The sequence below is a fragment of the Erigeron canadensis genome, chromosome 8, assembly GCF_010389155.1.
Source record: "Erigeron canadensis isolate Cc75 chromosome 8, C_canadensis_v1, whole genome shotgun sequence".
Taxonomy (NCBI): Eukaryota; Viridiplantae; Streptophyta; class Magnoliopsida; order Asterales; family Asteraceae; genus Erigeron; species Erigeron canadensis.
This window is the reverse complement of record NC_057768.1, coordinates 28,793,967-28,820,738: the sequence shown is the minus strand read 5'-3', so window position 1 is coordinate 28,820,738 and position 26,772 is coordinate 28,793,967. Positions and strand designations below refer to the sequence as shown.

General features: G+C 32.5%; 4 protein-coding genes across 4 annotated transcripts; 1 reads left to right on the top strand and 3 right to left on the bottom strand.

The window, feature by feature from the left end:
- Positions 1-378: 378 nt before the first annotated feature.
- Positions 379-6,156, top strand: LOC122611263 (aldehyde dehydrogenase family 3 member H1). Its single transcript, XM_043784261.1, has 11 exons — positions 379-486; positions 621-872; positions 2,636-2,704; positions 2,806-2,902; positions 3,063-3,269; positions 3,698-3,813; positions 4,227-4,331; positions 4,408-4,580; positions 4,942-5,032; positions 5,107-5,256; positions 5,746-6,156. The coding sequence occupies exons 2-11, from the start codon at positions 639-641 to the stop codon at positions 5,977-5,979; spliced, it is 1,476 nt and encodes a 491-aa protein (XP_043640196.1). The 5' UTR covers positions 379-486; positions 621-638; the 3' UTR covers positions 5,980-6,156.
- A 389-nt stretch (positions 6,157-6,545) lies between these two features.
- On the bottom strand, positions 6,546-8,587 carry LOC122580351 (dnaJ homolog subfamily B member 4-like). The gene is made up of 3 exons (XM_043752622.1): positions 8,252-8,587; positions 7,544-7,938; positions 6,546-7,066 (listed from the first exon to the last, which is right to left on the bottom strand). Exons 1-3 carry the CDS (start codon positions 8,363-8,365, stop codon positions 6,625-6,627), a joined length of 951 nt encoding a protein of 316 aa, XP_043608557.1. The 5' UTR covers positions 8,366-8,587; the 3' UTR covers positions 6,546-6,624.
- A 1,594-nt stretch (positions 8,588-10,181) lies between these two features.
- On the bottom strand, positions 10,182-13,183 carry LOC122578174 (magnesium dechelatase SGRL, chloroplastic). Its single transcript, XM_043750079.1, has 5 exons — positions 12,885-13,183; positions 11,577-11,753; positions 11,332-11,490; positions 10,838-10,984; positions 10,182-10,490 (listed from the first exon to the last, which is right to left on the bottom strand). The coding sequence occupies exons 1-5, from the start codon at positions 13,047-13,049 to the stop codon at positions 10,371-10,373; spliced, it is 768 nt and encodes a 255-aa protein (XP_043606014.1). The 5' UTR covers positions 13,050-13,183; the 3' UTR covers positions 10,182-10,370.
- A 721-nt stretch (positions 13,184-13,904) lies between these two features.
- On the bottom strand, positions 13,905-18,234 carry LOC122579895 (TOM1-like protein 3). The gene is made up of 10 exons (XM_043752153.1): positions 18,087-18,234; positions 17,699-17,861; positions 16,711-16,789; positions 16,430-16,528; positions 16,244-16,357; positions 15,988-16,136; positions 15,508-15,589; positions 15,288-15,373; positions 14,734-14,931; positions 13,905-14,541 (listed from the first exon to the last, which is right to left on the bottom strand). Exons 2-10 carry the CDS (start codon positions 17,815-17,817, stop codon positions 14,112-14,114), a joined length of 1,356 nt encoding a protein of 451 aa, XP_043608088.1. The 5' UTR covers positions 17,818-17,861; positions 18,087-18,234; the 3' UTR covers positions 13,905-14,111.
- Between the last annotated feature and the right edge of the window lie 8,538 nt (positions 18,235-26,772).

Genomic DNA, 26,772 nt, shown 5'->3' with positions numbered 1-26,772 from the left:
TAAATTATAAACTTTACCAAGCTTTGACTTTCAATTATTTTTGAAGGGAGGCATTGACCAAGATAGAAAAAGGCTCACGTGTTTAAAAATTCAAAGATGAAATAAACCTAAATATATCGCTATTAAAAACCCATGTAACATGTCATAAATCAAATCAAAATAAAAAGCTGTCATAGAATTTAAATGATTCATAGGTCACATTCACAAATTGATATACCAACATTGTTATTGTATTATTGATTTATTATTATTTATTTAATTTATATCTACAGTCGTTCACAACCATTTTAGCAGTCCTTTTATTTAACCAATATACCAAAAATAAACTCCCTTTTTATAGGCAGAATCCGTTACAAACCTTACGCAAACAGAGTATATATATACCACTAGTATATTTTATCATAACTGCCAAATTATACGTTATCTGTCAATTATTTCGGCGTCAACATCTATCCGATTTCTTGTATTTTACGACTCATTTTGCAGGTGAACCACTATTCAGTCATCCTTACGTCATATATATATTATATTATATATACACATAATAATGTCACACACATACATATAGATATAGATATATAAAAATATATTTCATATATATATTTTGTGATTATAATCAGATTTATTTGAAGTAAAAAATGGCGACGGAAGAGCAAGTGAAACATTCTCCGGCGGTGTTCGATACGGAGGCGGCGGAGGGATTACTGAAGGAGCTCCGAGCGACGGTTAACACCGGAAAAACTAAGAGTTACGAATGGAGGCAATCGCAGTTGAAGAATCTGTTGAAGATGATTGAAAGTAGCGAGAAACAGATTTGCGAAGCTTTGTTTTCCGATTTATCGAAACCGGAATTGGAATCTTTCGTTCATGAGGTTTGACTTTTTGTTCCGATTTTATTGCTATTAATTCAATTTAGTACATATATATATAGATATATATACACACACATATATTGCTATATTTTTTTTATATATGTATATACGTGCACGTATATGCTGATATGCTTATGATGAGGTGTGTGTAATGATTGAGTTATATATACGTACGGAATTTATTGATGACTGTGAGTATTTTATAGAATAGAATAGAATATATAGATCTGGTTGTGTAATAAATTTGTTCATGAAATGTGTGTGTATCCGTACACTGACTCTGTGCTGCAAAAATAAAATAAGATTGACCAAAAATTTTGTGAGTTTTATGAATTTTATTTTATTTGATAATTTATTTGGGATTGGTGTTGTTAAATGTATCCAACTTTTCTCAAAAATCAGTTGTGTGTATCGAACTTACAAATAATGATACCGTATGTGTTTCACTTGTAATCCGGTGATGTGGTACGATGATTTGACGCATTATGATATCGTTACCATGTGAGAAAAACTATAATTGTTAGCCGATAAATAAGTTATTGAATACATACTATAGTAAAAATGATATATAGAATAATATGTTTTAAAGCTGGATATGCTAACATTAAAAACACTTAACGGTCAGTTTAGAAGTTTAGAAGTTTAGTTGTTACTTCTTTTTGTTGTTTAAGAGCTAATTTTGAGTTAAGACTGGAAGAGACCCATCCATCCGGATGGCCAGAGAAAACGACCACGGGAATACCATATAGGATCCGTATAAGAAACCAAAGCTAGTTTTTAAGTTGAAGATTACTTACCGTACATGCTGCGATGAAATAAAATTTATTTACTGTAGAGTTGACCTACTGCAAAGTTTTTGAGTTTAAGTTTTGAAGAATATGATGTGATACTGTGATGAATGTACTCTACTTAGTCTATGCTGATGTTATGTGTTCGTTTTGCTTTATCAATTTATTGCTCAATTTTTTTAAGTTTGGTGAATGCAATAAATGCCCAGTTTCAGAAAGTTCCTTCTATTGATGCTATATATTTTGGTTATGTATGGCCCATTAATTTATTGAGCCTATTCTTCTACAACCATACTGTGTTTATAGAAGTGGAATTTCTATACTTAACTTTTTAACAATATGTGTTGTATTTTTTTTTCTGGAGGAGTTTTGTTTCTATCTAAGGAAGATGGATAAAAATAGGTATAGTTCATTTTCTTTCACCTGTGGATGAAACTCTAAATTTTTAATTATCGTATTATATATATGATCTGGGAAATGTTTCAAACAGAAACGTTTTTTTTCTCTCAACATTATAATGCGTTTACTTATTTCCATGTCATGCTAACTACTTATATGATGCTTGTTTGGTCCATATATATGCCAACTTGTTACTTTGCTTATCACACTCTCCGATGTTAAAGTATAGTTCATTTTCTTTCACTTTACCTGTGGATGAAACTCTAAATTTTCAATATTCTTATTATATATATGATCGAAATGTTTCATACAGAAACTTTTTTTCTTTCAACGTTATAATGCGTTTACTTATTTCCGTGTCTTGCTAACTACTTATATGATGCTTGTTTGGTCCATATATATGTCAACTTGTTACTTCGCTTATCACACTCTGATATTAAATTTTACTGCTAACTTTTGTTGTTGAATGTATTGTTTTTTAATTATCATGGTAGAGTATACATAGTATCTACCATATACAATACTATGATGTAGGTGATTTTATTACTGAACTTGATCTATTGCTTTATAATTCAGATTGCTATGATAAAAACTTCATGCAAGTTGGCTCTGAAGAAGTTAAAAGATTGGATGAAACCAGAAAAGGTAAGCTGTGTTTTGATTTGACTAGTAGGTACATAGAACTTGCATGAGTTTTAGATTGGAAGATTTTATACATATTAGTTGATAATTGATAATTTTTGCAGGCGAGCACGAATTTAGGCACTTTTCCTTCGTCAGCAGAAATAGTGTCGGAACCGTTGGGCGTTGTATTGGTCATATCAGCATGGAATTACCCAATATGTATGTTAAATATTTTTTTTTTCTTCCATATCTGTTTGATTATGATTTTTATCTTCAACCCACATCAAAAACAGCATGTTCAGTACAAGTGCAATAAATTGGTTTGTACTTAAATATAAATTTAATTTATATCCCCCCCCCCCCCCCCCCCCCCCCCCAGTGTTGTCTGTTGATCCAGTCATAGGAGCAATCGCTGCTGGGAATGCTGTTGTTTTAAAGCCCTCAGAAATTTCTCCGGCCACATCTTTACTGCTGGCAAAACTTTTTGGAGAATTTATGGATAACTCGGCCATTAAAGTTGTTGAAGGAGCTGTTCGGGAAACAACTGTCCTCCTAGAGCAAAAGTGGGATAAAATATTCTATACAGGTATGATATTCATATGTTGGTATTGTCGGAGATTATATCAAATATTCGACTGTCAGTCAACGTTGCAAGTTTGATATGATGGAAATTGATATAGTTATTTTTTAACTGTATTTTAATATTACCTGGTATGCTATTGAAAGTCACACAAAGGTTCAAATCCAGAAGCTTTCACTAGAATTTATAGTAGGGTCTTCTAGGAATGGTTCTTGATATAATCTTTAATCTGGGACAATAGAATGTTATGTCTAAATATGTTGAAGTATCAATGCATTAGAACTTTAGAAGTGGTACTTTTTGACATTTTTCTCTTAATTTTGCCACTTACCCACTCACTGGAAGAACATCTCAAACATTTTGACTGTGGAAAATATGCCGCTTACACCATAACAATTATCATTATTAAATAAACTAAATCATTAACCTTGTAGGGAACGGGAGAGTGGCGAGAGTCGTCATGGCTGCTGCTGCAAAACATCTGACACCTGTTTCTTTGGAACTTGGAGGCAAATCCCCTGTTTTGGTTGATTCGGACATCGACTTAACAGTAAGAAGATTTGCTCTGATCTACTGGGGACAATTTTGTAACATGTACCTATGAATGGTCCAATTCAGGCTACGTTTTATCTTTAAAGGGTCAAACGGGTATAACAAAAAAAATAACTAGCTAATAAAAGGGTAATCGAGTGCATAAGACGCTAAAATATCCTAAATTCTTTGACTGATTTGCTTACTCTTATTGAACTTATATAGATTTTGTATTTATATCTGATACACTTTTATTTATAGAAACTATTAACATCTCGGACAAAAAGTATGTTGGGTCAACCTAAGTAAATATTACATGCTCCGATCTTTACCGGCCCGGAATCCACCCATTTCCCACATCTGGCTTGTACACACTTCTCTCACTAGGTGGGATATACTTCCAAATATGATGAGATATCTTGTATTTAACAGGTGACTGCGAGGCGTATAGTATCAGGTAAATGGGGATGTAACAATGGACAAGCATGTGTATCTCCTGATTACATAATAACAACAAAAGATTATGCTCCAGCGTTGGTACGTAAGTGTTCTTTATATGTCTTTAATCATGGTAAAGGATATGTTAACGTGTCAGCTGATATCATTTCTGCAGATAGATTCTTTAAAAGATCAGCTGTTCAAGTTTTATGGAGAGGATCCTCTGAAGTCTAAAGATATTTCTCGAGTTGTGAGTTCCAATCACTTTGCTCGACTGACAAAGCTATTGGATGATGACAGGGTTTCTGAAAAGATAATTCTAGGAGGTCTAACAGACAAGAGCAGCTTGTGAGTTTTGTTTCAACTGATTTACTAATATATGTGTTAATTCAGGCCTGTTGCATCTCAAACATGTCAAATTAGCTTAAACGGAAACATGTCGATTGAGTCAAAAGTCAATCAAAGATCATTTTTAAGACATTAAACCTTCAAAATATCTTTGTTCAGTAAGTCTTATTGTAGAAATAAATATTATCTTTTGTACTTGTATATAACCCAATAATTATCTATACAAAGTTAAAAATTTAGAACAGAAGTTGTTTGGGACAACTCAACTTGACCCATTTTAATATGTACAAAAGAATGAATTTTATCTGTTCTGGTAGTGAATTTAGTTTAGTACATTTAACCAATCCTACTACTGTTTCAGAAAAATCGCACCAACCATAGTGCTGGATCCCCCAGAAGACTCCCTGATAATGAATGAGGAGATATTTGGTCCTTTACTTCCTATAGTAACGGTAAATATTGACATTTGGTTCAAAATTTTCCAATAAAATTAGGGCGATTGACACCCTTCTTTTGGTTTATGTAGATCGAGAAAATTGAAGATGGCATTGAGTTCATCAACTCAAAAGCAAAGCCGCTTGCAGCATACCTATTTACCAACAAGAAGCAGCTCAAGGAGAAGTTTGTGAGCAACATATCTGCTGGTGCTGTAGTCATTAATGATGTCACGTTACATGTACTATCCCTCTACTTATACAAAACAATTTTCATTATTTGCAGAGGCCAAGGAATGACTGGGGAGGGTAACATGTCAAAAACGTGTCCAGGTCAAAATGGGTAATTTTGTAATCATGTCGGGTTCTGTGGGGTTGATCTGAAACACTTGTCCAAAACATGCATTTTAGTGTCATATATTTATGGAATTTTATTTTGATAATAATTTAATTTGTTCTTTGACAAATAATAATCTACTTTTATTGAACAAAATAGTTTTGGAGGACCATTGTTATGAAATGAACTTCTGATCTGTTAGACCCATTCGACCTATTTGACTCGTTTCATTAAAGTTAGTATTTTTTATTTTTTTTTGCCAGTTTGACCTGTTAAACATGAAACATAACTCAAATGACAAAAGTAAATGGATCAAAATGCCATCTCTGGTTATAAACAATCCTTTTTGCATAGATACTCAAACACTCATCTAATGACGATCTCAAATATGCAGCTTATGGTCAACACATTACCATTTGGCGGAGTTGGTGAAAGCGGAATAGGAGCATACCATGGGAAATTTTCATTTGATGCTTTTAGTCACAAGAAAGCAGTCCTCTACAGAGGTTTCTTTGGAGATGCACCTGCAAGGTACCCACCATACACACCAGGCAAGCTTAGGCTTCTCAAAGCTCTTTTAGATGGCAGTATACTTGGCATTTTCCGTGCTATTTTTGGCCGGTCGTAAGTGTAAATCTGCAACTTGCTTGCCCTAAAAAGTTCCCGTTACCATATTGTACATCAAGGTTACTAACAAAAACTATGTGAATGGCTGAATGCATTGGTATATTACAAGTTCTCTTGAGAATTTTCTTTTGTAATTTCTTCTCAAACCATTTGAAGTTCAGGATTTCTTTGCCCTCAATTATGCCATCTGTGTTACATACAGTTCCTGGTGTTACATTATTATTCTTCTTTACATATAAAAGCTTATAAAACCTATTGGTGGCAAGATGGAGTGGTGGAATGGATTTGGCAATGGGTCAAAAAGGGTTATAATTAAAAGGGGTCACTAGTATGCGATGAAACGGTCCAGATTGGCTTGGATTGTTAAGCACACACTTTTTGTGCATTTATGGTTAGATTATTTGGTCCATTTGTTAAGTTATTCATAAATAAATTACCTGTATTTGTTCCATGATTATTAAAGAAAGTTTATCTCACCAATACTTTCAGAATCAACGGGTTTAGGGAGCTATCTGATTTTAAGCCCCTTTGACCCCTTCTATATTGGAGTACTTGTTATGACCCATTTGACTAGTTTAAGATTAACAAAGCCCATGTGCATGGACTGGTAAAACTGCCAGCTCTACCAAAACCCATCAGTAATCAGTTAGCATGAATCTTGTAAGATATTAAAACATTCTAATCTTTGTTCTTCTGTAAGGTGCTGTGGAAACTGAACCAAGAATTTGATGTTTAAGTTTCCTCTTGCTCCTTCTTTTGGCAAAGCCATGCCTTGTTTTTCAATGGTTTTTCTGTAGCCAGGGGTGATTATCTCTTCAATAGTTAAACATGATTCCTGCCCACCTAAAAGAGGTATGGTAATTGTGCAACCAGTCAATGCGTCTACTAAAGGAACTTCAATTGTAACTTCTAAATCATCCCCATTTCTTTTAAAAATAGAATGTCGTTTCTCGTCAACCACAAAGGTAATATCTGCAGCAAATTTTCCTGGTGTCTCGTTTCCCATACCCTCAAAGGTGACTTTTGTTCCTTTCTTCCATCCTGGCTTCACTTTTATCGTTAGCACTTGATCCTCTTGTATAATCTGTCTGTAGAGTATAATTTAGCATGAAAAAAGAAACTGTATTCTTTATTATGATGCAGAAGGAATCTGAATATGTGTTTTGAAAGTGATTATAAGATAATCAACTATCAAAATTAGATGATCAGTTGTAGCAAAATGGGTTGTATTATAAGTTGGCAAAAAAGTTGTAGATTGGTGGGAACACCCTAATCCTGGGGACCTTTTTGGCACCAGCCCTTTCAGCCCACAAGGAATTAGCTAGCACATAGGCGTGTTGGAGCCTGGGGTCGAACCCCTTACCTCAACTTGGCAAAGAAAACTCCAGCGGGCCTATGTGTTTCGCGGGTGTGGGTGTCGATTGAGAGTTCAATATAAACAAAATCACATATAAACCCTGTCTCCTACATCCCAAATTATCATTACTGATCATCTAAAATGACATGTTCATTTTCAAGACACAAATCCAAACAACCGTATAAGCAATGTTCGTCCAATTATGTACCCGTCGTTTGTAAGTACATCACGTTTGATATTGCAATTTTTGATGCAACCAAAGCACAACTCTTCAAGTGTGCACTCAAGTCGTTTCACCACATCAGGTGGTTTTCGAAGTCCATTAGCATTGGAATATATGATGGTTGAACTGTTTCTTCTAGAAAGATGAGGAGCGGTATGGAATGAGTCTGAATCCATACTCTTCCGGCTAAAGCTTCTAAGCAAGCTATTCACAGGCCTTACCCGACAAGGAGTTTTGCTCCTTCTCTGGCTTTTTGTTTTTGGGAGCGAGGATGGCAGGAAACCGGTACTTGCATTTCTTGCAAGTTTTGGAATGCTGACTTTAGGGGAAATAGTATCTTCCGTTTCATCACCACCGTCTCCTTTGGAATTTCCGTCAACCTAAAACATAATACAAATAAATAAATCACGTCATTACTGGAATGTGCTGTTAAAAACATAAATCAAACCAGTTCTATGAATGCCAAGATAATTAATAATAGAGGTCAAATGGACAGGTTGGGTCAACTTGGGTAATGGGTCAAAATAGGTTCTGGAGAAACCTTCAATTATGAGAGTGGACAAATGGTTAGGTTATTCCCATGTACCGGGTCAGCCTATCCCAATCCGACCCTTTTTTACAATAATACCTTAGTTGTTGCGTTTGATGTTGTTATGATTAATTGAATAGGAAGATTGTAGAAGGAAATGGAACCTGCAGTTGTTTGTGGTGTGATTTCTTGCCAAAATGATGTTTGGAGAAAAACGATTTGCATGCCTTTTTAACACCCATCATTATCATACAATTCAAGCCCATACAATGCACCATTCATCACCTGAACATAAAAGGAATATAAAAAACAAATATAAAATAAATTTTAAGGGATCCCAAATGATATGAATCTTATTACTAGTTGGCGTTTCTCATTCAACTGATTTTCGTTGCAATTGATATCCATTGCCTAAATCTCTTGTTTTTTCTCAACACCCAGAAAAACGCAATCTCATCACCGTAAAATCTTTTTATAAACACACACACGTAACACATTTCTAAATTAAGACCATGATACCTTTCTCATTTTGGAAAACAATTCCATCCATCCAAATCAGTTGGTATTGTATGATTGCCCAATTTGATTCATAACCGAAAATGATTTTTTGTTTTTTTTTTTTTAACAGCACAGTGGAAGTCCCACTAGAGAAAACCCAATACTCAACCTCATTGGCAAAGACTTCCCAATATGCCTTTAGAAGGTTTTGAACCCGTGACCAACATTTGGCTGAAAGACATAAAGGGTCATTAAATGTCCAGTTGGGCTAAATCCCAAGGACAACCGAAAATGAAAATTTAAAGGGACAAATAGAAAGATGAAGCTTCAAATATTATCTAGTCCCATGATGCAACACTTGTTTAGAAAGGGATAAAGCAGATATATGGTTCCTGGCAATCGGGACAACTTGATCAGGCTGATCAATTCTTAGCCTCGTTAGATCCTTGTGTGTGAGTATTTTTTTTTCTTCTTTTGTTTGTTGTTCCTTGCCTACATCATTCGTGTTTGTATACTATTGCTCAAAATTTTATTCAGTTATAAAACGCCTATAGAATGACTAAATGACATCAGTGTCGAGGCACTAACTTGACTGGTTGTGTAACATACTTTTCTATACAAAAATGAGTACCATCAAATTTATCAGTGAATATGAACCAGAATCAATAATTTATAGTTATAAACTAAATAGCTGTTGGGTTATATAACAAATTATCGAATCAAATCACAAAGCATGCAGCGTAAGATAAATCTATGTAGTTAATTAATTAACCAAGAAAGAAAACGTGTACCTTAAATTGAAGAGAATAAAGTAAGAAACTTTATAATAAGGTTTAAAATAAAACCTCTCTACGATCGCACACACAACGTTAGAATGTATGCGTGCTAGCACTTGATCACGAACCGAACAACCCTTTGTTACTACCCTTTAATTCGAACCAAACGAAAACCCAAAACCCTTTTTCTTTGGAGGTTCGGCCGAAGCCAAGAGAGAGGGAGAGAGAAGAGAGAAAACACTTTGATTTTAATTGTATGTTAAAACAATTAGATTAGGCCTCTATTTATAGGATTAGGTAACTTGTTTACAAAGTTTAGGGTTTTCAAAACCTTTCCTTCTCCTATTTTCGCCCCCCCCCCCCCCCCCAAACATTCTAGAGGGTTTCCTAATTGTTTTCTAATTACAATTCTCTCATTCGTTAAATCCGTCAGTTAAGTACCGTTAACTATTAACCCTTTTGACGGACGATCGTTAGTTTTTCGTGATCTAATTAATTAATAAATTACATTTAATATATTAATTAATTATGGTTACATTCGTGTTGAACGTGTGACCCCGTACGCTTAAATACATTTCGGACATACGTTCATTTTACATGATCATATTCTAATAATAGCAACTTTTAAGTAGTTCAACCTGTATGATCAATCCCTTTATAACTTTGAATGTTTGATATGTTACAAACAAAATGTACAAACATAGTTAACACATTTTTAAGTAGATGAGTTAAAAATTTATCTGCTTTTCACCAGCAAAACATAGATAAACATGTAGTTCAAAGAACGAATTCAAGAAAGGATTATTAACAATGGAAAATCTTTAGTCAAGGATTTTGAGTTCATGGTTTCTGATTCATGAATTGTATTGAAGGGTACAAAAAAGAATTCAATGAGATAGCAAAATGAAGTCAATCTCAACCTCTATGCAGCAACTCAATGGTTGACTTTGAACTCTCCACAGGTTGACTTTCTTTTTTACATTATGTCATTGCCCCGTGGTGTAGTTAATTACAAAAGGAATGTAAAAAGAAGTTGAAATACAGATTTTGGTACTCCCAAGCTCTTTGGAGGCGCAGATCGTTGTGTGTTTTCAGCCAATAGGCCTTGTATTTGATTCCCTACTCGTCCCTAAACATTTAAGTTCACAAGTATTAGAACGGTATGTTAGAAATATACTAGTACTGCGACCTTATTATTTACTGTGTTCATTGTAAATTATGTAACTATGTCAATATTACTATGACTTCTCTTAACTAACTACATAAACCATTTGACTCAACCATCATAGACTACTAAGTTCTTTAAAACAAACTTCCTTACGAGTATTACAATATTATTGCATAAAACTTACATAATCATAATAGTTGTAAATGGCATATCGATCATGTTTATCGTGTTTATGCTGAAATAATCAACAAAATTTGTTCATTTGCTCAAGACTGGATGATATATAAGTTCAGTAAAGTGTATCATACCTTAGCAGCATCCTTAAGAGGACCCCAACACTCTACACGGTTGTACTTTCTTGAGCTAGAATGGAAAAAAACGCGAACAAATGCATCCATTAGCTCTGCATGCTCACTGAATAGAATACGATCGCCATACAACATTGCTTCAAGCACCTGCATTATTGGCCAAGTTTGTATTCTTATTCTTTACTCCAGAGATGACAGTCAGCCATTTGCTTAACAATGGGTTGATTTTGGGTTATGCTTTATTGGGTCAAACGGGTCAATAAAAAGTGCACTTAAATAGGAAATAGGTCTGAAGTAGCCTAAAGCCTATATTTTAATGAATAGACCTTCGAAAATGCTTTATCAAAACACTTAGATTTTATAGTATTTGTGATCATATTTAACACAACTTTTTTGTAAAAGAACACTATAACTTGGACAAAAAGCGTTTTGGGCCAACCAAACCCGACTCATCCTGTACCACCTGCCAAATTTGCCACTTCAAATTAACTTACCAACGGCAACTCCTTTGAGAATATGTAATATCTGAATTCTGCTAAGAGGTCATTCAAAGAATTTGGCCCGCTAACATAACAATGAACATCAAGGCACATATGGCCCTTCACTTCAGCCCACTGAGCTACTACATCGTCCTTATTATACCACCCTTTCAGCTGCCATCAACACATTCTCTTGATTATCAAATGGGAAAAAAAAGCCGATAACTTTTAGAGTATAAAAAGGAAAAGAAATTAGGCACCTGATCATGGTTGATAACGTTTGAGATGGTTAACGTAAGGTTAGCAGTGAAGTCACAATGGGAAAGGTTATACGTCCTTGGGAGGATTCTTGTGTACTTGTCTGTTTCTTCTCCCTTGAACACAACTTCTAGTTTTGAGGCATCAAAAGTTGCTGGAGGGCCTAAAAGTTTTGCTGCCTATGTATTAAAAGTTTCCATGAAAATTATTTAGTGATATGAAGAAAATTGATGGATCTAAACCATTAGCATGTACACTGAGTTACGGATTTACAGGAAGCAAAAACCCCACTTAGGACCCATATGCCATTTTTTACAAAGATGACAGGATAGGACCAGAAGTATCAGTAATAGTTCAAGAAAATGAAGAAAATAAAGTATTGGCCTGCTTTGAGAAAAATCCTACTTCCAAGTTCAAAAATAGTACTGTGGTATATTAAACTATATTGTAATCTGTATCTGTAGGGCTATCGAAGTATGGAGGTAATACAATCACTATATATATCCTAGCTCTATAGTCATATATTCGAGATAGCTGTCTATTCATAATATCGTTTCCATACAGAAGAGATGTCAAAGGTCTTTCTGGAAGTAACTACCCTTGGTTACGGCCTTAGGGGTATGATTGTCTACATCTTACCTCCTAATACTCTGCAGACCAACTGGAATGGTTATTGCTGTTGCTTTTTATCTAAGAAATGTACAATTTTGTATTCAAAGTTGGAAATTGGTTATTTGAATATCTTATGTATCCTTCCAAATTCTAATGAAGTAAGCACTCTTCTTTCTTTTTTAAGCTATGGAAATTCACATGAAAAAATAACTCCATATATGAAACTACTTGTAGATATAATATAGTGCAACGGTTACGCGACAAAGCAAATAAGCAAACACAGAAAGGCAAATAGAAAAGCATAACTGCATAAAGTTATAATGTGGTTAAGTACGATAAGGCACGACTAGTTACATCCACGGGCAGGAACCAGTAGTATCTTATTCTAATTCTTATGAACGCCTTAATGTAGCCATTTACGATTTTATATTATACGGGTACGTATTTATATTATTATATAGGTTTGAAGCAGCTTTCTACACCTTTGACACATTCTCCATTATACCATAACAACTTTTATATTCTACCTTCTAGTACCAATTTCACCTACATCCTAATGCTAGTTACAAATCTATTTTTTGGCTATAACACATATTAACTATACACCATAATTCCCTAAATTCACCACAAACCTGCCACATTATGCATATGTTCAAATATATATAAATATGTATAAAACATAAAAAGCATCAGGTTACCTGGTAAACAAGTGTATTATAAGAAGGTCCAGATTGAGAAAGCAAAACAGAATGAGGTCTTCTTGTTGATGGATTTAAACTGCAACTAAAACAATTATAAAGATTTCTATTCTGTGATGTTTTTAATGTAAAAATATTTCTATTAATAGCCATAGACAACAACATTGCAAATTCATCTCTCTTTTTTCATTAAACTTTTGATCTTTTCCTTACACAACTCATCACCAATCTCTCACACACAAACGTGGGTTGTGTGTGTTTGTGTGAAATCTTGAATTCAAAATCTTTTTTACAAAACCAACAGTTTTATTTATGTTTTGTTGTTTCTAATATTTGTGAAATGTGTGTTTTTGTTTATATGTGGGGCTAGTGAGAATCCATGAACATGTATGACAGACCACTCATTTGAGTGGCGCCTGCTAGTTGGTGGATAATGTGATGACGTGGCTTTTATTGGTTTTTTTTTCTTTTCTTTTTCGTTTGCATTTAGTTTGATAAATACATGTGGTACATGATGTTATAACCATTGGAAATAAAACAAAGAAATAAAATGATTTTTTCATATATATATATATATATATATATTTTTACGTCTAACAAAGATTTGAGACCCACGAAAATTCCATTTTCAAGCTTAAAAAAACTGTTTAATCAACAAACTCAAAACATTTCAAGGGTTTAGATGCGGTCAGGGGATATCCAAGTTACGGCACGTACGTCTGAATCAAAAGACTTGATTTTCCGGAATAACCTGAATAAGAAAAACCTCGTGTACATTGTACTCTACCGTACTGGGCTAAAAGTTGTTACTAAAACTCATGTTTTTTACCCATGTATGAAAATCCATTCTTGTGACATTTTAGTCTCTTCTATATGATCGAAAAGAACAAAGTGTCAAAGTTGTTGTTTGTAGCATTTCACAAAAGATTAGCCATTTATATGAAGTACCATAACATTCCATAGCCAACAATTGAACATGTAAATATGTAACCCATGTAAGTAACATTATGGAAGCCTCAAGATCAACTGTGTATAGTCCCAAGATGAAATACATATCGAACAGTATATATATACAATCATAACTACAAACCCAAGCGATCCGAAAAAAGAATAACACCAATCCTACAAAGCTACAATGATTGTTTTAACAAACAATATCAACATATACAATGATGAAAGATCAAGCTAACAAATATATAATCCAAACAACTGCGCAAACTTGCTCAATCAAAACGACCTATTAGGCTTAGAAGTAGACGATTTGGCTTTTGCAAAATCAACAAGATCTTGAAACAAAACGTCGCTGGATTTCTCTTTGTTGGCCGGAGACTGAGAATTTAGTGTGAGTTCACGAGTCTGCCCTGCCAACCCGTCATAAGAGGAAGTAGACCCACTACTAGGACTCAAATGAGGTGGTGGCATAGAGGTGGCAGGATGCAGAACATCCCATTCAGACTGAGATACATAGTCTGCTGATTTGGTGAACCTAATTGGTTCATCATAAGACATGGATGGTCCAGCAGAACGTGTTTTGGAATCGTATGCTTCACCACTCAGATAGTCAACCATTGGTCCCGAGTCAGAACGAGTAGAATTGGTTGATGAGGGTGGAGGAGGGGCAACTGGGCTAACATACACCGGTTCACCTCTTGATGACCTGAAACAGCACAAGCAAGAGGCTCAAGGACTTATTTTAATACATATATGTCAACATATCGTTATATTATATTGATAACGGGTTAAACATTCAAACTATTTTTTTTTTCCATTTCTTAGCTACTTATTGCAATGTGACCTTTAAAACAACCTTTGAACATAAATTCACGTTATAATGTAAGATTAGATCTACCTTGGTGCTAGCTGGACGAAATCATCTTCGGCTTCATCATCCTCGCGAGCTGCATTTACAGGACGTGCAACTGAATTTTCCTGATCCCCACCCCCTAATGTGTGGTTTGGAGCTCCTGTTGCCATGTCATCGTGGTGACGAAGAACACGCATCAAAGTATCATTTAGGGCCAAGCCCTTACCTAAAAGCTCCTCATCTCTGGAAAACAAGTGGGAATTACATTCAATACACATTTACAAGTGGAAGACTACAAGAAGTGGCGGACTGGGCAGATTGGATGGGTTGGATAAAATGTCAGATTGGGTTTGAGTTAGAAAGACTCCCTGAACAAGTTAGTTGAACATTTCATCTTCATATAATTTATTATATTGACAAATTTGACTTGTTTCCTTTTGATCTTGATATAATTTATTCATTTTTACTTTACCAATTTGAACCGTTCAAGATACTCATAAAACATAGTCAGAGACTCATTTGTATATATTGGGTTGGCATTGCACTTCCCAGATAATGAAGTTGTGAAAAATCAATAAATCAAAGTCAGTGGTGCTTACGTGGTCGTATTAATGAGGGTCATAACACGATTTTGGTAAGAGCGACACTGACCGACAAGGTCAACGATCAGATCCTCCTTCAGCCCCTGGGACAAGATAATTAGAGCTAAAGTTAGAAACATTAACAGCGAATATAGATTAGAACTTTTCATAAAAGTTAATTCGTAATAAGATATTCGTAATAAGATAACTAAAGTATGATGAACTAACAAGTTATTACCATTCTGTTCTTTGGATCCAAAGCGCCAAGCATGTCCGTCAACACATCTGCTATTCCTTGTGCAGTCATAATTTCTGACAACCTGCAGCATGAAAGTATCCAATATTAGCTAATGTTGGCCTGGCTTAAACTCTAACCATTTCAAAATTACCCGAACCACCTACTTTACCATCTATTACAGAGTTGTTGTCAACTATTGAACTAAAAGTGGATAACTAAAAGTATATATATAGGTTGAATGGGTTGAACCTTGAAACTTAGAAGTTGAATAAAGTCTTCTTTTAGTAAGTGCAACCACTATAACTGTGATAATATAGTCATAACTCATAACTCATGGGTTGTTTAAAGAAAAGGACAAAAAGTATTTGCACAGGCCTGATCCATTTTTAGCTGTACGGATAATCTCCATTCAACCCAAACCCATTACCCAACCTGTCCATCTTGGGTAACACTAGTAGTAGTAAATAATTAAAGTCATACTCAAGTCCAGAAGCTTCAGTTTGAAGGGAGGCCTGAATAGCAATTTCTTCTTCAATTGCTGAAGGAGGGTGAGCAACTGGGTGAGTTTGTGCAGGTGTAAACAACGGCACACTATCTTCCACTCTCGGTGGAAATTCTACTCCGCTAGACTATTATCATTCATCAAACATGGGAAAAAGGATTAGCCAATGTACAGCAACAATTAGTAAAAAAGCATGGAAAAAAGCTTCGATTTTGCAAAGATATGATGCATTACTTTCAGTTTATTGTATGCTGCATAGTACTCAGGATACACTCCCCCCTTTCCTCCGAAAGCTTCTTGCCATGTATCTAACAATATCAGAATCTTTTCTCTTACATTTAGATCCGGCTGCAAAAGAACCGTTTTAATGTCAATAACATAAATCTCAAATTGTATAAACATAGACAGCTTATATTGCACCTTTTTCTTCATGATTTTAACCATATCGTTCAGGATGTCACGCTCAATGATCTGTTGAAACACATTCTCCCCACAATTTTTGCTTAGAGTTTCCAGTACCTAAATAAAAACTTACAGCAATAAGAACAACATTCTATATCGACCAGGAAATCATATAAGAACAACAACATACCCAACACTGTCAAAGGCGGGATATGGGAACCAGAAAATCATAACAATGTACTGAAAACATAAATATCTGGCATAACCATATTGAAATTCAAATAAACGGAAAGACATACAAGAAGAGCCAGTAGTTGTGTTTTTGGATTTTTGCTTCCAAGACGCTTCTTCAGTATCTTCAATGCATCTTTTGTTTGTCTGCAAATCAAGAAACACACAGAATAACATTCATCATTTCAGACTCCAGTTTTAACATTTTCGGATTTTCCTCAAGTTAAGTTTCAATGGTCATATGTGATACCTTATTTTTCTAAGTTGCATAATATAGTGTACGTTAATTAATCATAGGGTCTGGGTGACTGCATAAGAAAAAACAGTATGGACTCAAGATATGCCTAAATATTTCTGATTGAGATCCTCTAAAGTTAATTATAACTTCATAGGTGAAGTTGAGAGAATCTAGACCTTTGGATTATAATCAAAGGTTAAGATTCAAAGTTGATATTTGAATCTTGACCCTTGATTTTAATCCAAAGGTCAAAATCATCAACTTTACCAATAAAGTTAGTAATAACTTTAGAGGATCTCAATCCAAATATTTCATATTGGACTATGCATTTATCTTGTCGTCCGCTAGAACATATCTGCGTATATAAGAGAAATTTCCTCCCCAACCATACCATTCTGTGTTACATAGGTGACAAGATGGGAAATTCAAACGGTTTGGGCAACATGTCAAAATGGGGCTAATGTAATCGGGTTTTAAGCACTTCTTTCGACCTACTTGGGTTGGCCAGCTAGGACTTTTTATCTGCACTATTGAAATTCCAGATGAATGCGTTAACGATAAGGTGGTATATCTAAATCTAAGCACTTTGATCACAACAATCAATAATATTGTATGCACTAACATATACTTTGGGTGACTTCAAGCCCGTTTGTCCAATTTGACCCATTTCCATTTTTGGTATAAGAAATATATCTGATAAACTTGACCAGCTTAAAATAATGAACATCCCAGCTATACTGATCATAACTTCATAAGTAAATGAATCAAAACAATAATTCTTCAAAAAATAAACACGACTATGGTTACATATATCGTACCTGGGATCCATGTTGATAAGATCACATAGTTCCATGTTGATAGCCCAATCCGGACCTATGAGCGTATCACTTGTTGCCCTTTCTGTACATGCTGCTACACTATTACTCTCATTTGCCATTTCTTTTCTTCCTTCCTTCCTTTCTTTCTTTCTTTTCCCTTAAACTACAAAAAAAACAAAAACACAACAGGATTAAAAACAGCACAAATATTCCAAAACCAAATTTAATACTCGTATGTCTTTGGTCTAGCAATATCAACTACTTGACCCGACACACAGATGTTGTACGTTTAGTCTCTCATGTGTCGAAAGTACGCTAATATTTGACTTATGTGCAAAATTTATCTAAAAAACAAAACTATGATAACTAGGATCATTATATTGCTTACCTATTAACAATAACGAAATGAAAAGAATTATCACAACAACAGTTCTTGTTAATTTTCTTCTTATATATAGTCCAACTAATATAATATGTCAAAGGATAAAATAAGTCTAAAGACACATTTTACATAGGACAAATGATTAATGTTTTTGGTGTGAATGAAAAGAATAATTTAAGGTATTTTAGAAGCTTCTCTTTACTTTATTTATCTATATCTGTATGCTTTGTTTGAATTCTATATAGAAAACTTGGTGATTTCATACATTGACTGTTAAAGTTACTGGCTGTTACGTTGGTGTAAAAGACAGACGAATTATATTGCTGATTGTAATGGATATGATTGGTGGTGACACATAGTGGGTGGCTCGCATATTTTTTTTAAGGTTTGACTTTTATGAGTCATTGGTCGGGTTTCTTAAGCATATGAATTTTTTGACTTTGTCGTCGACTTCATTAGGCTTTCTAGTCGTTTCTTTTATTTTTTCGGTTAGCTTTTCCTTCTCAAATTTTACTAACTGTTTGATAAGATATAATTGTTTATCTTTTTAATTTACTTTCAAAGAAATACTATTTTTCTTTACCAATATCAAACAGAAGGAACGAACAATGTTTTTGTTACGATTTCAAGGATAAATTATATGAAAAATGGTTCTTAAAGTTATTGCTTTTATTTTCCCTTTAAAATAAGGAATCTATGTATATTTTAAGAGCGAAAAGTTTATTTTAGAAACCCAAAAATTGCAGAAATTTATAGAAATTTTTTAAATCAAACTTAATCTTTAATTATTTTTTATATGGTGATTGTTTTTTAATTATTTTTGAGTTATTTAGGTGCAATTTTGGTTTTACAATTATGTGGAAACATAGATTTTCATCCACTATACAATTTTTGGAGACATGAACTTTATGATCACATGTGCACGAACAATGCTTTGATCAAATGTATGTAGTTTGATCATATGTATACAAGTATTTTGTAAATTAATGTTTTGATGAGATTGGTGATGATCAAATATATATAGATAGTTATATGAACATTTGTAAACAATTATATAGTCATACGAACACGTGTAACTAATCATATAATAATTAATTTTAATTTTAAGAAGGTTGCTAAAGTTTCATGCAATTTTTGGAGTTCCTAATATAACCTTTCCGTATATATACATTCCAGTAAGAACACCTTTAAAATAAGAACGGAGAGAACACTTAAAAACATCATTTTGATGCATTAAAAGTCCATAAAACTAACATAGTGCATAAATAATTATCATTATTTAAGTGTTTAACCACACATAGACCCGTCAAAATAAAAAAAAAATCATGTTTTTTGTTGGATGCATCATTTTTGATGAATATGCATCCAAGATAGATGCACAAAACAAAAAATATGATTTTCTCGTTTTTGACAGACCAATGTGTTATTAAACACTTAAATAATGATAATTAGTTATATACTATGCTAGTTTTATGACTTTTAATGCATTAAAATGTAGTTTTTAATCATCGTGTTTTTATTTTAAGTGTATAGCTAATTATCATAATTTAAATGTCTAACAATATATTGATTTATCAAAATCAATAAAAACATGTTTTTTTGTTTTATACGACTCTCCAAAATCAAAACATAAAATTTTCTTGGAGGTGGCCAAAGGCTTAGAAACCCATTACGTTCAACTGTGCAAGGTAGGTAGATTATCATTTTTGGGCCTTGATAGCTGCCTAGGAAGAAATCCCATCCAGAAAATCATGAAGTTCATTGGGCGAGAATTGTGTATTCTTGAAATGGGCTATGGCCAAAAATTTTATGGTTATCAATTTAGGAAGACCAAATTAAATGTCGATTTTGAATCTTAATATCGTCTACAACAGTGTGAGAGGTTGAAATGTAAATAATCTCACCCTATTTAAGGTAAAGATATCGTTTCCAGGTTTCAATTAATATACAAAAATATCTGCAATTTTGCAAGTAGTGTGTATCAAACCCTTAACCTCTGTCTGTAAAAACAAATGTATTGACAACTTGATCCAACATTGTAGATTTCAATTTACAAACTAACAATATTGATAAATTTCCAAACAAACAAATTTTTATAATTTTATTACAAAGTACATAATAATATTACATTTTATTATTTATTTTATTTTGTACACATTAATGTTCAATTTTATTATTGTTTTATATAATATAAGAATAATAATATGGCACATTTTCGAGCGAATATATATCTAATTGAGTAATTGCGGCAATTTCTTTAAATAAACTAGAAATATGCTCACATGATGACGTGATGTAGTTGGAAAGAATTAGAAAATGAAAAAGACAAATATACAATGTGTTTAACAAGACTAGCCTTGTATCCGCGCAATGCAGCGGGGCATAGGAAAAAAATGTTGGTTAAGTAGCGGTACCCGCGCGATATCCGGATCACCATACCTATGGCTATGTGTGTTTTAGATGGCGAACGGCGGTTTTTGGGGGCAATGGCTATGTGTGTTCTAGAGGGAGGCGGTTCTCAAGGGATGTATGTATGTGTTTTTGTTCCGGGGGATGTATGAGTATGTTTTTTGGTATAATATGTGAGCAGCTTCCGGGGAAGGAAAGAGAGACAAATTAAGGTTTTCCTAAGGGTATTTTCGATATTTCAAGATTCAAGTGTTTGGTGGTAGTGTAAATTAAAAGGGTAAAATAGGGAATTTAAAGGTAGAGTGTTTAATTTGGAAGGGTAGTTTGTTTATATAAGGAGTATAGAAAAAGTGAAAAAGAAAAAATATATATTGATTTTCATAGTTTTATATCATAGATATATATGTGAAACTAGTGGCTTCATGCTGTCGAACCCAAATTACAGAAAAATGGTTACAAATTGTCCATGTAGTTTCCTATATTTGCATTTTCATCCTTGTGTTTTTTTTTCATTAGATATCCCTAAGGTATGCATTTTCATTGTCAATCATCCCTAGCACTAACGGTCGTTAGTTTTGCCCCGTTAAACCATTCACGTGCATACTACGTGAGGGTATAATCGTCAATTTCGTAACCACATGGACTATTTGTAATAGAAACATTGGATTAAAAAAATCATTGGATTCCTTCTCCCCCTACAACTCCGACCACCACCACTAACCGACCGACCGACCAGAAACTAAGAACCACCACCCTATTATAGTTACAAAAACACAACCTTTATATATTATTCATTAAGTAAGCCTTTAGGGCAGTTTAAAAAACCTATTTGGAGGTTTCTTGGACCTAAAACGGTTGCTCGTGGTGGTTTGCGACTGGAAGAAAGAAAAACACGTAAGAAAACGTTTCTTAAGGTTTTTGACATAATAATCGAACATGGTCAGATTTGTAATGACCTGTGTTGAAGCATGGACGTCTCTCTTTCTTTCTAGACCGTCGTGAGGTGATGGTGCTCCGATGGTGCGTGGCTGCAAAGAGATAGAAAGAGAACGGAAAAAAAAGGATTAGGGTTTTCATAAATGGTTTAGAGTTTAATATTGGTTTAGTCTTTTTATTTTCATGAGAGGTTTTAGTTATTTTTTATTTTTTTTTTGTCTTTTAATTGTCATTTTTGACAAAATTTTAATACAGCCATATCCAAGATAATTTGGTTAAATTTTTCCTTTTAAAAGAGATAACAAAAACCCGCAATAATATATAGGTGGAAATAACATGTATATTTCTTTTAAGTAGTACATTAAATTTAACATTTATACATAATATGTTTTTTACATATTGATTTCTAATACTATGTGAGATATAAAAAAGTAATACTATCTGGAAATATAAAAGCAATATTAAATAAAATTGATGTAGATATTTATTGTAAATATATAAGATAGTTAAATAATAATTGATTATATATGGAATTTAAGAAATTATGTATTAAAAAAATATGTCATTTAAATAATGTGTCATGTGTCGTTTAATAATAGCTTAAGTTTGTATAGTGTATTAACAGATATCTTAACTAAGGCTGGCAATTTTGACACAGAACTTGTTAACACGACACGACATGACCTGTTCTTAACAGGTGTCATGTTTGACCTTAACAGGTTTCGTGTCTTAACAAGTCCGGACCTGTTAAGACTTGTTAAGATTCGTGTCTTAACAGATCCGGACCTGTTAAGACATGTTAAGATTATACATATATATAAAATACCAAGAATTGATATTATGATTTGATATATGATTTTTATAAGGTAAGATGTTTATGAACTTTTGTAATATAAGGATTATTGTCGCTATAAAGTAGTTGAGATTTGTAAGAGTTTTTGTATCCTTAAGGTTTTTTTTTCCCAATATTAGTCAAGAATTCTATAATATACTTGTTAACAGATTTCTTAACACGTCTTAACATGTGCACCTTTTAATTTTCGTGTCGTGTTCGTGTTTGAAAAAAATGACACGATTAGTTAACAGGTCATGTTCGTGTTTGACCATAACAGGTCCGTGTCTTAACAGGTTTCATATGACATGTTATGCCAACCTTAATCGACAATGCAATATTAGAGACGTAATTTACGTTAACCACAAAACGGGTAGGGGCTAAGATTTAAACGTACATTAAACATTCCTTTATGTCGAAAATATTCAACAACAAATTGACATTGTTATCATGAACATATATTATGAATTGGGAGCTGATTTGCTCAAAAAAATTTTTTTTGCTTAAGACATAAATTATCAAATGGCTACAATATCCCTAAAATATTTTACCCTTTGACTTTACTCTCGAAAAAGCTTCAATGCTTTTGAAAAGGACTACATATATTAGTATCCATTTATTTTTTTTTTATATGCATAACACGTACAATAGTTCACCTTTTAGATGATTGCAAGTAAGGATGTGCATGGTTTGGTCCAAACCGGCTAAACTATTTAAACTGGGGTATCTGGACGGATTGGTTGGTTTTAAATCAAAATTTTAAACTGTCGGTTTGTTTTTTCCGTAAACCATTTGTATGGTTTGGTTTTGGTTTTAGATATTATACAATCCGGTAAAACCAAACCAGACCATTTACTTTTAATAAATGTAAGTTTATATCTATATTAATAGTTAATAATGTAAATTGTATATACTTATTATTTGTCAAAGTTGTAGACATGATATATATCGAATCCTAAATTGTTATGTTTGTTTGTCTTATAAGACTTATGAATATTTTGTTATGTCATGATATCGAATCTTAGATGCTACGTATTATTTTATGCTTTTGTACATTTAATTTCAAAAAATAAAAGACCACTTAACCGTCCAAACCAAACCGGATTAATTGGTTTTGGTTGGTTTGGTTCGACATAACAATTTGGACGGATTGTTTGAAAAATCATTAAACCGTATGTATTGGTTTGGTTGAGATTTTTAGATAAAACCGTCCAAACTGGACCATGCACATCCCTAATTGCAAGAGTTTCATATTTTCATGCGTAAGAATCAAATAATTGAAAATGAATAACACAATAACAATGTAAATTTGGTGACTCTCATAAACTCATCTCTTTCGAATAACAAACAAAATCATCTTAAAGAATTTACAATAACATCTTGACATCTTAGAAAATAATTTACAATAATATCTTAACATTTTTCGAATCAAATGCATATAGCCATGTATTATCAATAAAATAAAAAACATATAAATTTTGTGTTTTATTCATTCTAACAAATAAAATGTATATAAAATAACATCAACAATTATATATATATATATATATTAAAAAAATAAAACGAGGACAAAAAAATGTCGAAAACCAAGAGAACTAATATTTCATTAACATGTATAGGGATAATATTGTAATTTTATAAATACAATTTAATTAATTCTCAATTTAAATAGAGAAACCCGTAATTCTCTCATGCGGTTCACATTTACTTTGATAATTATCAAGATTTTTTTCATTTATTAAATTTATTCTATATTTATTAACTACTATAGGATCATATTTATTTGGGTTACAACTTCGAAATGTCGAACTTTTGTTGGTGTAAAGTATGATAACTTTAGATTGATATTACATTTAGATTAAACTTTTGTATGTACATGCCATTACGAGTTTTTTAATTTTGGATATATGTCTCGTACATTTTTTTTGTAATGGTCAAACAAAATATTTGCAAAAGATAAATTGTATCAGTTTAAATTAAAATATATATAGAAAGTTAAACAAATTTAAATGAGATCCATTATACTCGTGCGTTTCTGTTTCTTTTTTATTTATATTCCTAATTATACCCTTTTTTTATTTTCATTTATTTGTAAATTAATTCTCATTTACAATAATTACACAAATGACATTAATGCATTTTAATCCTTTATCTTATTAATCAAATGGATAAGATTAGTTTTCGTAATTCTTGACAAATTTTTAGTTCTCGTATTAACTCAACTCTATATGTATATATATAACATATAACAAGGTGTATATAAAGTCATTCATAAAACAGTAGCACTTAATAAACAAAATTTGTAGAAATTAGAAAATAAAAGTAAACATTTTACATTAAGACAAATGTAAAATAACGTGAATTAATAAACCATGATATGAAATCTTCATGACTCGTTACTTCAAAGGGTTAGAATAAAAGAAAAGAACATTTGTTTAATCAGTGATGATATAGAATAAAATTATTTAATCGGTGATAATACCGCCGACAATGTAAATATTAAAGGGGTTATTAATGGGTTGAAATATTCAGTTTTTGGAAAAAGCAATATATCTATACGAATCCAAATTCGAAGTTTATAAATGAAAGAGGTTCTAGTAAAAGTTAGATTAAAGGCATATAAGCCATTTAATAATTTATTCCTTTAGCATAGTAAATTTTTCCTATAAGAAATGAGCTTCCTTTTGAATTAGCCTTAACTGATTGAGGTCATATTGTGCAAGCTCCTTTCATTTTTGATTTGGAAAAGGGTCCACAATCTTTATTGCTACTATCTACTGCTACTACCAAGTATCAATAGGTGTTTCCAGAATAAAATAAATATCTCACATTTGTCGTAACACACTTACTCTCTTAATTAGCTAGTATAGTTTGAAAAAATAAAAAAAAATCTTAGAAATCCTTCTAATAATAAAATAGGAAATGCTAAATACAGCTTTAAGAGCTGTATTTAATGTGTATAAAAAAACTTGTATTTTCCATATTAAAAGTCCGTCACCTGATTTTCATGGTAAATGTACAAACAATTTATGCACCTTAAACACAGTCCCAAGGCTATATTTAGCAAACCCCTAATAAAATAATGATATTTAAAAAAGTTAAATTGATGTTGATAAAACATAGAGTAATTTCAACATGTGGGAATGTAAATACTCTTTTATTCGATGGAATCTCCATTTCATGAAAATAGGGGCATAAATTCCCTTTTTTTCCTAGTTCATAAAAAATAATATAACATATCGTCAGGTTCTAATTCCTTTTACAGATTCCATTCATTTAAACACAGTATGTGGACCAAACACACTTTAACACGGGATGAGATTCCCTCAAGTTACCTAGTCAAGTTGGGATAATCTTGACCTTTGATTTAAAATCAAAGGTTAAGATTACTCTAACCTGACCCTCAAGGTATTTTCAACTTGAGGGGATCTCTACCCCTTTAACATTGTGTTTTTGAGTTTTTTTGAAGTGAAAAAGGAAAAAAAATCAAGTGATTTTAAAACAAGTTGTGTTTTTGAATGTTTTTAAGAATAAAAAGAAAGTGAAATGATTATCAAGTCATTTTTGTTTAATAAATTTTCTTTTCATATTTAGAATGATTGAATGGGATCTTTTATATTCTCATCCACTTAACTTTAGAAGAATTTTTAAACTAATAATTAGAAGGTTTAAATAAATTTTTTTTTTAAAAAAAACCAAATATTTAACCCCTTATAATTTTTTTTTTCAAAGAATTGAGATTAATAAAAAAAAAAAAAGGAAAGAAGTGATTGTTACATAAAATAATCCGGATAGAAAGATATGAAAAAAGATAACTTATTATTATAACTGTTAAATAATCATAAGAAAAAGAAAGAAAAAAAAAGGAAGGAACGATACAACTGTTTCGAAAAGTACTATTGTTGCTGTCACACTTAGTCCGAACACAAGTACAATTTTTGTTGAAATTTATTATGTATGAATTTACCACATTTGCAAAGAAAAAAATTGTAATATGTTACTCGAATAGCATAATTCATTTTGAAGGCATGCTTTTTCAATAAACATAATTAATTGAAAACGTAATGCGAACATCCCTCATGGTCAGTACTACTTTGACTTTGACTTTGTATTTTAATGGTTTAGATTGATTTTTGTTATATTTTCAATGGTCTGGATGAAAACTTAAAATGTTTTTTTTCTCTTGGCTATGCTAGCCATTAATATATATAATTAAATGGTCAATGACATCTCAGACTTATAATAAAAGTTTGCTTATTGAGCAACTAGGGTTTAAATCTAAGAAGACATAGGTTTTACCCCGAATGACTAACCATGTCGTAGATGTCGTGCTGTTTAGCGATCTATCCAGGGATTTTCGTTGTGAACTACCGCGATAACATCCTGTCCAGTGGGTATAGAGACTATACATGGGATGAACATGCTCTAATCATAAAGACAAACGTTCAAAAAAAAAACGTACTAATTAAATTAAAATCATTTTTTTTTTAACATTTACAGATTGGATATCACAAT